Raw genomic sequence first — 11,446 nt, forward strand, 5'->3', positions numbered from 1 at the left:
CTTTAAAAACGGTGGCATTTACTCCACATGAACTCTTTCTTTCTACTGAGCTTCTGACCAATAATACACCCAAGGATCAGCTGCTTCATAAATAGTACAACAAATGTCAGTCTAGAATTTCCTTAAAAACATTTGCAGTGTTGGCCTGTGGTGGACTTGCACACAGATTTTCTGGGTCTGCTCATTTGCAACCCCCTTGATGCAATAATTGGTGCAAAATGGGTTTAAGCAGTGAATAACCAAGAAAGTTTGCTTGCATTCTTTAGTGGGGTAATGGACACCAAACAGATAGAAAACAGCATGGCTCTCACTTCACTCAAAGATAACCACAGTGCCCAGTTAGCAAACATATTATTGCATTTGTGCAAAACACAAACTGCACAAATATAATACAGACAGCTATCAGAACCTAGGGGTAAGCAGGACATGGAATCAAACCCGAGATGGAGAGATTCCCTCATTTACAGTTCAAGCATTCCTTGGTGCAGGTTGGCACTGCTGAAAGGAGGAATAAATGAGTGAATACGAGTGCAAACTAGTCATGCAACAACTACCATTGTGTCCTGAATGAACAAATATGTCCCCACATGGCGTGGGTATTATCACTGGGTCACTCAAAGAGATAACCATCTCAGTTAAAGTAGGTTCTTAGGGGATAGGGGCTAGAATCTAGAGGGGATAGCTGCTATGGGGAAATTTGGGGATGAACAAGAGACCAGAATTAGAAAAGCACAGATATCCTGGAGAATAAATGTTGATGAGGGAGAATGTGCAAGATTGTGCAGGGATTTGAAAATGACGGCAAGAACTGAAATCTAGCAATAGCTGGTGTCCCCTCCTCATGCAGGGAGGAGGATGACTGGTTTCCTCTACAATTCTGTGGGTTGCAAGGTGTCTGATGAGACTGATGTGAGATACAGGCTCTACCACAGGTCAAGTAGGACCCCTTTGATCTTGCATGTAGGCAGCTCAGGAGGTGGCAAATTTCTTTGTTTTTCTTGGGCTTCTAATGAAAGAACCAGAGATTCTCAATTTATGACACATGGAGTCCCAGTCCTGGGGATTTTGGCCTGGAGGTCACTAGCATTGGCCCTTTTAGACTACTGAAGGATTTGTCAGAGGTAGCATGTGGTACTTGTGCTGGTGTGCCCATGTTTCAGAAGCATGCAAGAGGGCATAATAACCACTATCACAAGCCAGCCAGCTTTGATCCCCATCCAGCTAGCAGCCACATCAAGCACTTTCTGGCTCACTTCTGTGCTTAGGATCTTGATCATTCTCCTGTACATGAGTAAAGGTCAACATGTCAAAGGCAATGAATTTAATCAACACCTTTCCTTGCCTAAAGGCAAATACCAACTTGTGTCTCACTGCCTGTGATCACAAGTGCACAATGTTGTGTCATGCAAGCAATTTGACAAAGGAGCTTTGAGGAGGTTTAGTGCAAGGCCCATTTTCTCACAATAAAGGGTTTGTTGGTGAACCTAACTTTGTGAACCAAAACACTGGCAGCAGAATTTTGGAGAAGACAACTTGCCACATGGATAGAAGTAGCCCTTAGAGTACAATAATACTTCTAAAAGTTTGTCTTCACCAGTTCATAACATACTGGGGCACCCATTTAACACTGAGCCAACCAAGCACCATTTGATTATAGCCCTAAACACTTTTTTTTTTAAAATCAAACCCTACATTTCTCATTTCACCTTTTTCACACTACCTCCCATACCCTAACTAGTACACATCTTCACACACCATCTTTCAGGAATATTCTTACAGGCATACAATGCCTCACAAGAACAAGGGCCTACCTGATCTTTATTCTTCAACCCCTTTGCAGGTCACAATTTGTGGACACTCACTTGGCCCTAATCACAAATGAGAAGGCAATATGTTCTGAGGTGCTTTCTCTCTCCTCACCCACCCCCCAACCCCAAAAACATCCCAGGATTCCCTCCAATATCCCAGGGATAACTTTTCATACCCCTTCCCTTAATCCCAAGGAATAAACACCTGTAAAAACAGGTTAATGTTAGAGCAGGATATAGACGAGCACTCACCAAGTGTAGCACCTTTGCAGCAGCCTTGAAAGCACCACGAGAGCAAGCGGGTGTGATGGAACCCGTATCAGATTGTTAGGAACCAATGAAAAATCCACTAATGTACATGGCTCATCAGTCAAAGGCAAATGAAACATGGTATGGATCATGGCTTTGAGGCCAGTGTGAAAAGTTATCCAGTGATCTACAACACTTATCAATAAAGCCAGTGATCCAAAGCAATAGCTGAGGTTTCTCAAACAGTTTCACTCAAGATTTGTATAGCCCAGACCACTGTTTCCTCTCCAAATTGGTGAAAGAGTCAATGGAAGAGCATATTCCCCAGTAACAAATTGCCGACACCTCTTGGGAGTGAAGCATTGAACATGCAATCTGATGGCAATGCTACCAGTGCTAATCATGAGCAGGCAACCATTGGCACTCAGAAGCTGAAGAGCAGGCACAAAGACATTGAGCATCCTGAGCACCAGGTAACAAATCAATTTACTGAAAACATTGGTCTAGTTTCTCCACATGGAGATTAGTGACAGCATGCAAGATGCTAATGTCCATTTCTGCCAAGTGACTGACACATTTGGTAAACAGGCAGCAATGAGGGCAATTCTCCTATGTCATTCTGGGAAAGGAAGTCTGATCAGAGACATCAATGCCATGATGCTTTGCTTATGGCTCTTATGGTAAATGCCTCAAACTCTCCTCTTCCTGAAAATGCCTATAATTTGTCTAGAGAATGGGATGAAGGTGACAAATGCAAAAATACCAGTAATGTAAAAATCAGAGAAACAAAGTCTAGCTGTTGATAGATAATGGCAATGCAGAACTTTTTCCCACCAACAGCAAGATTAAGTCTTGGAGAAATGGACCTGCTCTTTCCAGGTTCTGGTTCTGTGGAGGCAAAAAGGTACAAGTTGATATTTCAGGTCAAGACCTGGCATCACCTTTTGCCTCCAGAGTTGCTGCTCAACCTGCTGAGTTCTTCCAGCATTTGTTCTAGATTCCAGCATCAAGTCTCCTGCATACATTCTGCCTGTGGAGACTATGTGGATGGGTGGTCAAAGTAGTACAAGTAAATTGGGATAAATGCTTTTAAAAAGTGCACAGGCAGTGGAAATTCCATGCAATTAATTTCCTTGCACAAAAATTCAATGAGTAAAAAAAGTGACCCAAAGTAGAAATTTACCCATCTTCTCTACCAAATGCAAAGGGCAATCAATTAGTGCATACAACCTCTAGACAACACTGCACTACACAGAAAAAACAAGTGAACAATTAAATATTCTTAACTTGGACCTCATCAAATAACCCACTTTCAATTGTCGAAAAATAAAAGCCATCTCCATTAAACTACACAAAAGAGACAAGAAAACACTTATTATACAAAAAGTTTTATTAAAAAACCAACAATCCAATAGGGTACTTGTACCATATCTAAATGTCATCACAATGAATTGAACACATACGCATCCAATGTAACAATCCATATGGGGAGAAAATGTACAAAAAAAATGGTTGGTCACAGAGAACACATCTACCAGGTAAAAATAATAAAAGCAATATATTTTTTTTTAAATCAAAACCGAATTCAATGAGATGGGACAGGATGCAGCAGTTCTTGTGGAGATGGCAAGGGTGGGTAGTAGAGGGGTTGGCGAATGATACAGAACAAAAAATGTACTGAACAGTTAAATGCTGCTTTAGAGAGGCCTAAACACCACTTCCTATGAATCTTCTATCTGGAGTAAAATACTGTTCCTTCACCTAAAAGAAACCAAACAGAGAATGGATGTTGGAGATGGTCAGATTCAACAGATTAAATGATCAACAAATCAAATAGAGTACCAAGTTTTACAATACTCAAATACCCACCCATATAAACCTAGAGCTTTAAATTCAACAGTTAATTCAACCACCAAAATATTTACTACATAAAATCTATAGATAAATGCTTAATAGTCCATGAACTAAAATTCCAGAGAAACTTGAAAACTTGTACCCCAAATTATGCTTCCACACCCACCACTTATTTAACGAATGAATAAGTATAATGTTAGCCGTTTTAAAAAAATCCTCCCAGAAGTACACTGAATGTGCTGTGCAGTAATGCAAGTTTCCCCAAGTTACCAGCTAATAAAACATGTCAGTCTCAGGAATTGTCTGGGTTTAGCACATGGACTATTTGCAATTACGACTACAGGACTATTAAAATGGGGGAGGGAGGAAAGCAAGCATTTAATAAACTGGATTTAGAAAATATATATTAATACACTTGGAAAGTCCAAAGACAAGCTGTATCCATAGAAGAATGAATTATTCTGTAAGCAGTCGTATTTAACCATTACTGGGGCCTGTAAAAAATGCATTAAATTACATTAATATAATAAGCAAGAAATAAGTGAAGGCAAAGCTTGAAGTATCCATTTTATTTTAATGCTGATACAGGATGTTGGAAGAGACCATACCAAACGGCAGCATTCGAGAGCGCGAGCGTCTCGTACTCTGTCCGCATTGAGCGGGCCTGTGAGAATCGTGTGGTCAGGGTGACACATGGCCTGCAATGAAGTTCCCGCTGGCGGGTACAAACAAGGTATAATGTCAGTTAGCAGACAATGGTTTTCTTTTTGTCTTGAAGTGTCCTTTATTTGTACCCATTAGCAGTACTTTACCTGTTTAAATTTACAAACTTGTTAAAAAAAGGGCAAAAGCCATAAAGCTTCTTACAGCATCTGCATTACAAAACTCCAAGAGTCTCTACTTTTTAAAAAAAGCACTTGAGTGCTGTAAATTTTTAAAATATGTAAATTAATTATAAATATAATTTTAACAAAAGTTAAATAATGTTAAAATGAAATTTAAATGAATAGCTAACATACCTGCTTCCAATGGGCTGCAGGGACAAATCTTAGTATGGTTTGTAGCTATTCTGATGACCTCCACGTCGTGGTGCTTTCCCATAACCACTCTGTTGATCTGTAACATTTTTAGCATTTACACAAGATGCTCAATGATCCATTTCACACTCAACCAAAAAAAGTTCACAAATGTAGCCTGGAAAACTTGTGTTTTTTTTTAAAAAAAAAACTCATCAAAAAAGATCTTCATCCTAGACAGGCTTTGGATGAGCTGATTACTAATAATCCATTTGGGTTATATGGGGTTATTTAAAAAATCCATTAAGATCAAGCACAATCACTATAGTACTATATCATTGATTGTGGGATTTGTATCTCGCCCTTTGTTTTAGTTTTTTTTTCCAATGGCACACACCTGAAATATCAACCTGTCTAAAAACACCACTGACCTGCTGATTGTGTATTTTTATTTTGGACATCCAATATGTATTTTAATTTTTTTTAAATTTCATATTCAGTGTTAGGTATCTATTGGTTATTGGCCAGGCCTCTAAGTGGGAACAGTGCACTAACACAGAGCACTCCTGCCACAATGGGAAAGAGGGGCCCACAGCAGGAACGAGTAGGCCAGTTCCATCCCACAGGAGCACACATCCTTATCAGCGGACCAGAGAGGCCCCCAACCCCTTCAACGATTGCCCCACCCTCTTTGCAAGAAAAAAAGCATGGAAGGGAGAAGCAGCAGAAAAATTAAGATGGAACATGCAGTAATCCAGCCTTTGCACATCATGCCAATTTGTTTTTCGGGTCATGCAGTGCTCAAAAACAAACAATTTAACAGTCTAAAGTTAAAATTAAGAGTTCATTGCATGCAATCATGTTTGAAAAAGTTGAACAAGCACTTACTGCCATAGTCACCATATCCATAGTAGTTATTATAAGCAGGATAGTCATAGCCACCATAACCTCCATAGCCCTGGCTATTGTAGCCATAGTTATAGCTGCCATAGCCTTGATTCCAGTAGTTATTATATCCTTGGTTCCAGTTCTGGCTTGGGGCTGAAAAGTGCAATGAAGATTTATCAACTAGAAAAATGACAATTCAAACCCACAGAAGATCAAAAATGTACATTACCTCCAGCACCTGTCCCTCCGCCTCTGCCACGACCTCGACCTGCAAAAGTACCTCGACCAACTCCCCACTGCTGCTGCTGCTGATAGACTTCCTTTGACATTGCCACCTTGATCTCACACTGCCAAATAAGAAACAGTTTCAGCTTTTCTACTACATTAGCAGAAGGGCTCTTCTAAGTTTAGAGGTAAAATTATTAATTGAAGGCCATTTAGGCTCAGGGATCCAGAAAGGTCAACTAAAACAATCATGTGCATGCTTTGCAAATATGTAGTCCACTGGACACAGGAGATTCAAGGACCCAAAGTAGTATTAACCAAAAGCACTCAGTTCTGCTGTTATATGTTGACATGGTCAGTTGCTAGACATGTCAATTCTGTATTTCCAATTAAAATTAACCTAATCCCAATCAAGCTAATGCTTTAGATTTCATACTACAAGGTTATTCCAAGTGCATTCATTTCAGTAACATACCTTGCTGAGTCCAACATTATGGAACTTCTTTTCAAGAATCTTTTTAACTGGCTCCTCTTCCTTGAAAGTTATGAAACAGAATCCACGCCTCTTATTTGTTTTGTTGTCCATAGGAAGCTCTATTGATTCCACCTAAATTTAATGTGACACCATTAACATTACTCTATCAGTCAAAGCAGAGCAGATACACATTCCATTCCCACCATAGAAAAAAAACCAGAAAAATGCATTTGCACCTACACCCATAATTTGCAAATCTCAAGCACAGGCTGTTAGGTGCCAGTAAAATCACCTAAAGCCAGTTTAATAGATGGCCCACCAAACCTAGAAAAGGCAAAAACCAATAAAGGCCTGTGCATCCTTGTGGACTATTAATTCATGTGACGCATACATTTTGCATGTCATCCATTTCACTGATCCCTCCCTCCACCCAATACTTTAAGACCTAATATTTTGAACCAACGGACATTCTAAGACTACATTTTTGTCATTAAACCTGGAAGATTATGCAAGGTACATACTTCCCCAAAAGCGCCAAAATATTCTCTTATCTTCTCTTCAGCTGTATCAGGTGAAAGACCACCTACAAAAATTTTCTTTACAGGTTCTTTTTTCATTGCCTTGGCTTTTTTGGGATCAATCACTTTGCCATTCAATTTATGCTCCTTCTGTTCCATAACCTATATGGAAATGGTACAAAAATATTCAAAACATCACTCCAAGAAAACACATACTGAAACTTTATTTCATTAAGCCATTATCTTCTGAACCCACTTTTTAAGCCCAAGGTTTTATGATCAAATACCTTATCCACACTGTCAGCCTCTTTAAACAGGACGAATCCAAATCCTCTTGAACGCCCTGTAATGGGATCCAACTTTAATGTGCAATCTACCACCTCTCCAAATTTAGAGAAATAGTCCTTCAGATCTTTCTTTGTGGTATCCCAGCTGAGGCCACCCACAAACATTTTTCTGCAGAAACAGTGAAGTATATACACATCAGTAGCCAAATCAAAACTTAAGCTGCCTCACACAGTAACCATGTTCCCTAGTGCACCTTCATCAAGAGTACATGCAAAACCCCATTTGGTGGACACATTAAACAATTGTATTTTCAAGACAACATTATAGTAGATGCACAAGCAAGATTAATTAAGCAATTGGTTAAATAGTTTAGGGCCTTTATTTTACTGTGGAGTATTCCAAAACAAATCAAGATACAAGTCTATGCAAAATGTTCATGAGACTGAACTCCAGCCAAGAGTCCTGGATTTCTCATAGCAAAAAGTCTAAATTATACCAGCACCCCACAATGGATAGTTTACCTGCCTCAAGACTTCCAAGACCATTCTGAGAAAATGTCAATATTAATTCCTGACATGGACTCATTCAATTTTTTTTTTAAAAAACAGTAAAACAACTTCCTCTGAAACACTGAATAGTTTGGAACTTCAAGGGATACATCTACAGATCTTGAATTTTCTAGTTTCAACCAAGACTACTTTCTTACTAATGAAGTGAATCTCAAAGAACATTGCACTAGAGAAAATGTCAAATAGAGGACAGTGACAACAAAGCTAATCAAAACTAAAATGAGCAAAAAGGGCCTTAAAAGTTACCAAGTTAAGCTAAGGGTACTGGATTTAAATATACTGAGAGCTAAAATCACGTTTTTCCAAATTTACTGAATCTGATCAAAAATAGCAACTATCTGCACTGGACAGTAAGATTTAATCACCAACATTCTAGACTTTGGGCTTAATAGCAACACAAATGTGCACTTGGAAATCGTTACATGCAGCTCTACACCAATTTCTGCCAAAAAATGCATGATGATGGTTCTGGCCACGAGCTGTCCACAATAATGGTAATAGGAGGGAAAAATTTTGAGCAGGGGAAATAAACCACAATTTCATTTTCACTTTAAAATTGATCTGCTCCTGGGTAAGAAGCTCCCTGCCCCATTAACCATTCCCCAATATTCAAACTTCACTGAGAATGCCAATATTTTGTACGACCATGATATTCCTGACTTTAAATATTTGGTCAGACTTTAACAGGAACCATAGCTCAGGAACTGATTTTCCATCACTCCTCAAACAGAACCAAATAAAACACACAAACCACTACCCTGGCTGAGAAAACCCAACTTATCAAACACCAGAGATATGACCACTGCCATTTCTGCTTTGCAGGACAACATAGAACAGTACAGCACAGGCCTTTCGGCCCACAACATTGTGCCAATTTATAAATCTACTCCATGATTAATCTAACCCTTCCCTCCTACACTGCCCATAACCCTCCATATTTCTTACATCCCTCTGCCTATTCAAGAATATAGAATCAGTACAATGTCTCTTCGCTCCCACTGGAAACTTAATTCCCAAGATTTAAACTGGATTGAAGTTTTTGCCAAGGTTTAAAAATCATGGAGACAATAAATAGGACACTCCCAGATACCACAAAAGAGATGACATAACCTTTCCTAATGAAAACAAGTAGCTACACATTTGAGACATCAGTACTGTGCTAAAAGGCATGCTAGACAAACAAGAAAAATGCCACTGTTGATTGTTTTGCGCAAGATTCATTTCACAGACAGATCACAAATAACTTCCTAAACTGACCAAAAACCAGATTAAAAATAACAAACTTCCAGCCTGTTTGTGCTTTAGATTAGGCACCAAATACAGGAGCTGGAATGTAAATTTCAGAAGAACTTCATATAATCTTGACTTATTATTCACAACAAGGGTAACATTGGATAATTTCACACACCATTCAAGTCTGTACCCTGAAATTGGCTGAATGATCATTTTCCCCCAAAACACCTTAAATTATCAATCCTGTAAAAAATTTATTCTGCAAAATCCTGTAAAAAAAGACTTTACCATAATAGCACAATGTTACATGTTACCATCAAATTGTCCGTCTATCCTGTACTACGAAGTAAATCAGGGGAAGTGAGTAAAAAGAAAGTTACCAAAGCTGTTTTACTACAAAAAAAGCCACACACGTTGCGAAAGCTACCTACTCTAACGGGAATTGCCAATCAAAAAAATACAACTAAAATTAATACAACTAAAACTTCCCGCCACCGAAACACGACGCCATTGAAGCGATAAGAAAATACTTGAGCACCAGATCCATTTCTGCATCTGCCCAATACAACAGCATCCGCTGGAAAGACAGAGCACATGGGAGAGAGGGGGACTTCAGGCGGAAACCTGCAGTAGCTGAGAATCACTGCGGGCCGGGCTGCCGACCAGCCTGGAGTGGGGCCCCTCGGCCTAACCCTCCCGCCACTCCGACAATGGGTCACCACACCCCCCCCCCCCCCCACTCCCCAGCCCGGCCCCACATGCAGCGCCTCCGATCACAATGAACCAGCCGCGCCCGGAAGCCCGGCCCGGCGGGCCGAGCGCGCCTCGGGGCCCCGTCCCCCTGCTGCCGTCCCGGTGGGGGTCAGCACGCCAGCGCGAAGGAGGGGCGGTCAGGCAGGGCCGCGGCATCTGCACGTACATTGCCGGCCTCTGCTTGGGGGTGGGGGGTTGAGGTTGGAGGGAAATGTCGGGGCTCAGCCTCAGCTGTCCTCCTTCGCTGGGGGGGGGGGGGGGTGTAAGATTGCGTGTCCAAGGCACCGCGACTCCTCACCCTTCGTCCTCCTCCGTTTTACTCGCGTCGATCTTGGCCCCTTCCGTCTCGATGACTGCGGCCGAGCTGTCGGCGCCCTCGCCCGCCTTGGCCTCCGACGCCGCATCGCTCATGCCCACCGCCGCCGCCGAGTCCGCCGCCGCCGCCGCCACCGCTCCCAGGCCTTGTTCGGAGGCCTCGGCCTCGACCTCGGAGAACTGCACCGCCTCCGACATCACTGGGCAACCCGCCGCTGCTGCTGCTGTACCGCCGCCCTGATCAAAGGGGGGAGAGAGACTCGCACACACCGGGGGAAGGGAGCAGGTGATCTCGGTTAATGAAGGAGAAGAACCGGCGGGATCTGCGGCCGAGCCGGAGACACGGAGCAGGGGGAAGCGGCCGAGCCGACGGGCGGAGCCGGAGACACGGAGCAGGGGGGAAGCGGCCGCACTCGCTCTTCTCTTTAAATAATGGTGTCCTCACAAAATGGCCGCCGCGACCGGGACCAAGGCCCAAAGACGGGTCACGTGAGATAGGGCGGCAACCAATCGGAGCCTGGAACGGGCCGGCGCCGGCGCCGGCGCCTGAGGGGGGATGGGTGGAGGTAAGGAGGGGAGGTAAGGAGGGAGAGGGAAGGAGGGAGAGGGACTGGAATGATACCAAAGCGAGTCCCGTTCAGCTGGCTCCGTGGTCAAGAGGTAACCCTGGCCTGCTGAAGGCAAACACAAAAGGGCGAGGAGGTGGCGCAGGAATAAAGTGGGCGTTGTGATGTCCCGCGGAGGAGGCCGGGCCGGGCCGGGCCGGGTGGCGCAGGCAAGCGGGTGGCTTCATCTCTGCGCTTGTGTTAAATGTTGGCTGCATTGCAATGCTGAGGAATTCCTTTCGTGCGTTGCCCACAATCATCTGAGAAACAGTTGGGCAGTGTTTAGTTAAACCAGGTTTCAGCCAAATGCATTTTTTTCCCTTGCTCATCTCATGACCACCTCCTCTCCACTCCGGTGATTAACTGCCTGTGACTCACCTCTGTTTTCGTTTTTATTCTGAATTCTGCCGGTTTACTTCGTGCAGTATTGTAATTAATGGAACTATTATAATTCAAGGCACATTTTTACCAGATGTTAATTCTACAGTTTGGCTGACCCCTGTCCATTGTGTAAATATCCAATATCAGTTTATCAGCCATGTGTGATGTCCGCGAGCCTCGCCATTAGCATCAAAGCTTTTAGGTACAATCATCTTTTCGGTGATATTGGAAATCAATAAGGCTTAAGACTCAGTCCTTAAGATGTGATG

General features: G+C 42.4%; 1 protein-coding gene across 3 annotated transcripts; it reads right to left on the reverse strand.

The window, feature by feature from the left end:
• Positions 1–3,429: 3,429 nt before the first annotated feature.
• hnrnpd (heterogeneous nuclear ribonucleoprotein D) lies at positions 3,430–10,660 on the reverse strand. Of its 3 annotated transcripts, XR_007958500.1 has the most exons (9): positions 10,175–10,651; positions 7,321–7,489; positions 7,037–7,195; positions 6,516–6,647; positions 6,045–6,162; positions 5,816–5,968; positions 4,931–5,027; positions 4,520–4,626; positions 3,430–3,818 (listed from the first exon to the last, which is right to left on the reverse strand). XR_007958500.1 is itself a non-coding variant. In XM_052042734.1 (8 exons), exons 1-7 carry the CDS (start codon positions 10,387–10,389, stop codon positions 4,960–4,962), a joined length of 1,014 nt encoding a protein of 337 aa, XP_051898694.1. In that variant the 5' UTR covers positions 10,390–10,660; the 3' UTR covers positions 3,430–3,818; positions 4,931–4,959. The 3 variants fall into 3 exon arrangements, 2 of the variants coding, with proteins under 2 accessions (XP_051898694.1, XP_051898707.1); XM_052042734.1 differs by lacking the exon at positions 4,520–4,626 and having other exon boundaries at positions 10,175–10,660; XM_052042747.1 differs by lacking the exons at positions 4,520–4,626; positions 4,931–5,027.
• Positions 10,661–11,446: the final 786 nt, after the last annotated feature.

This window comes from Pristis pectinata, chromosome 2 (assembly GCF_009764475.1).
Source record: "Pristis pectinata isolate sPriPec2 chromosome 2, sPriPec2.1.pri, whole genome shotgun sequence".
Classification (NCBI taxonomy): Eukaryota; Metazoa; Chordata; class Chondrichthyes; order Rhinopristiformes; family Pristidae; genus Pristis; species Pristis pectinata.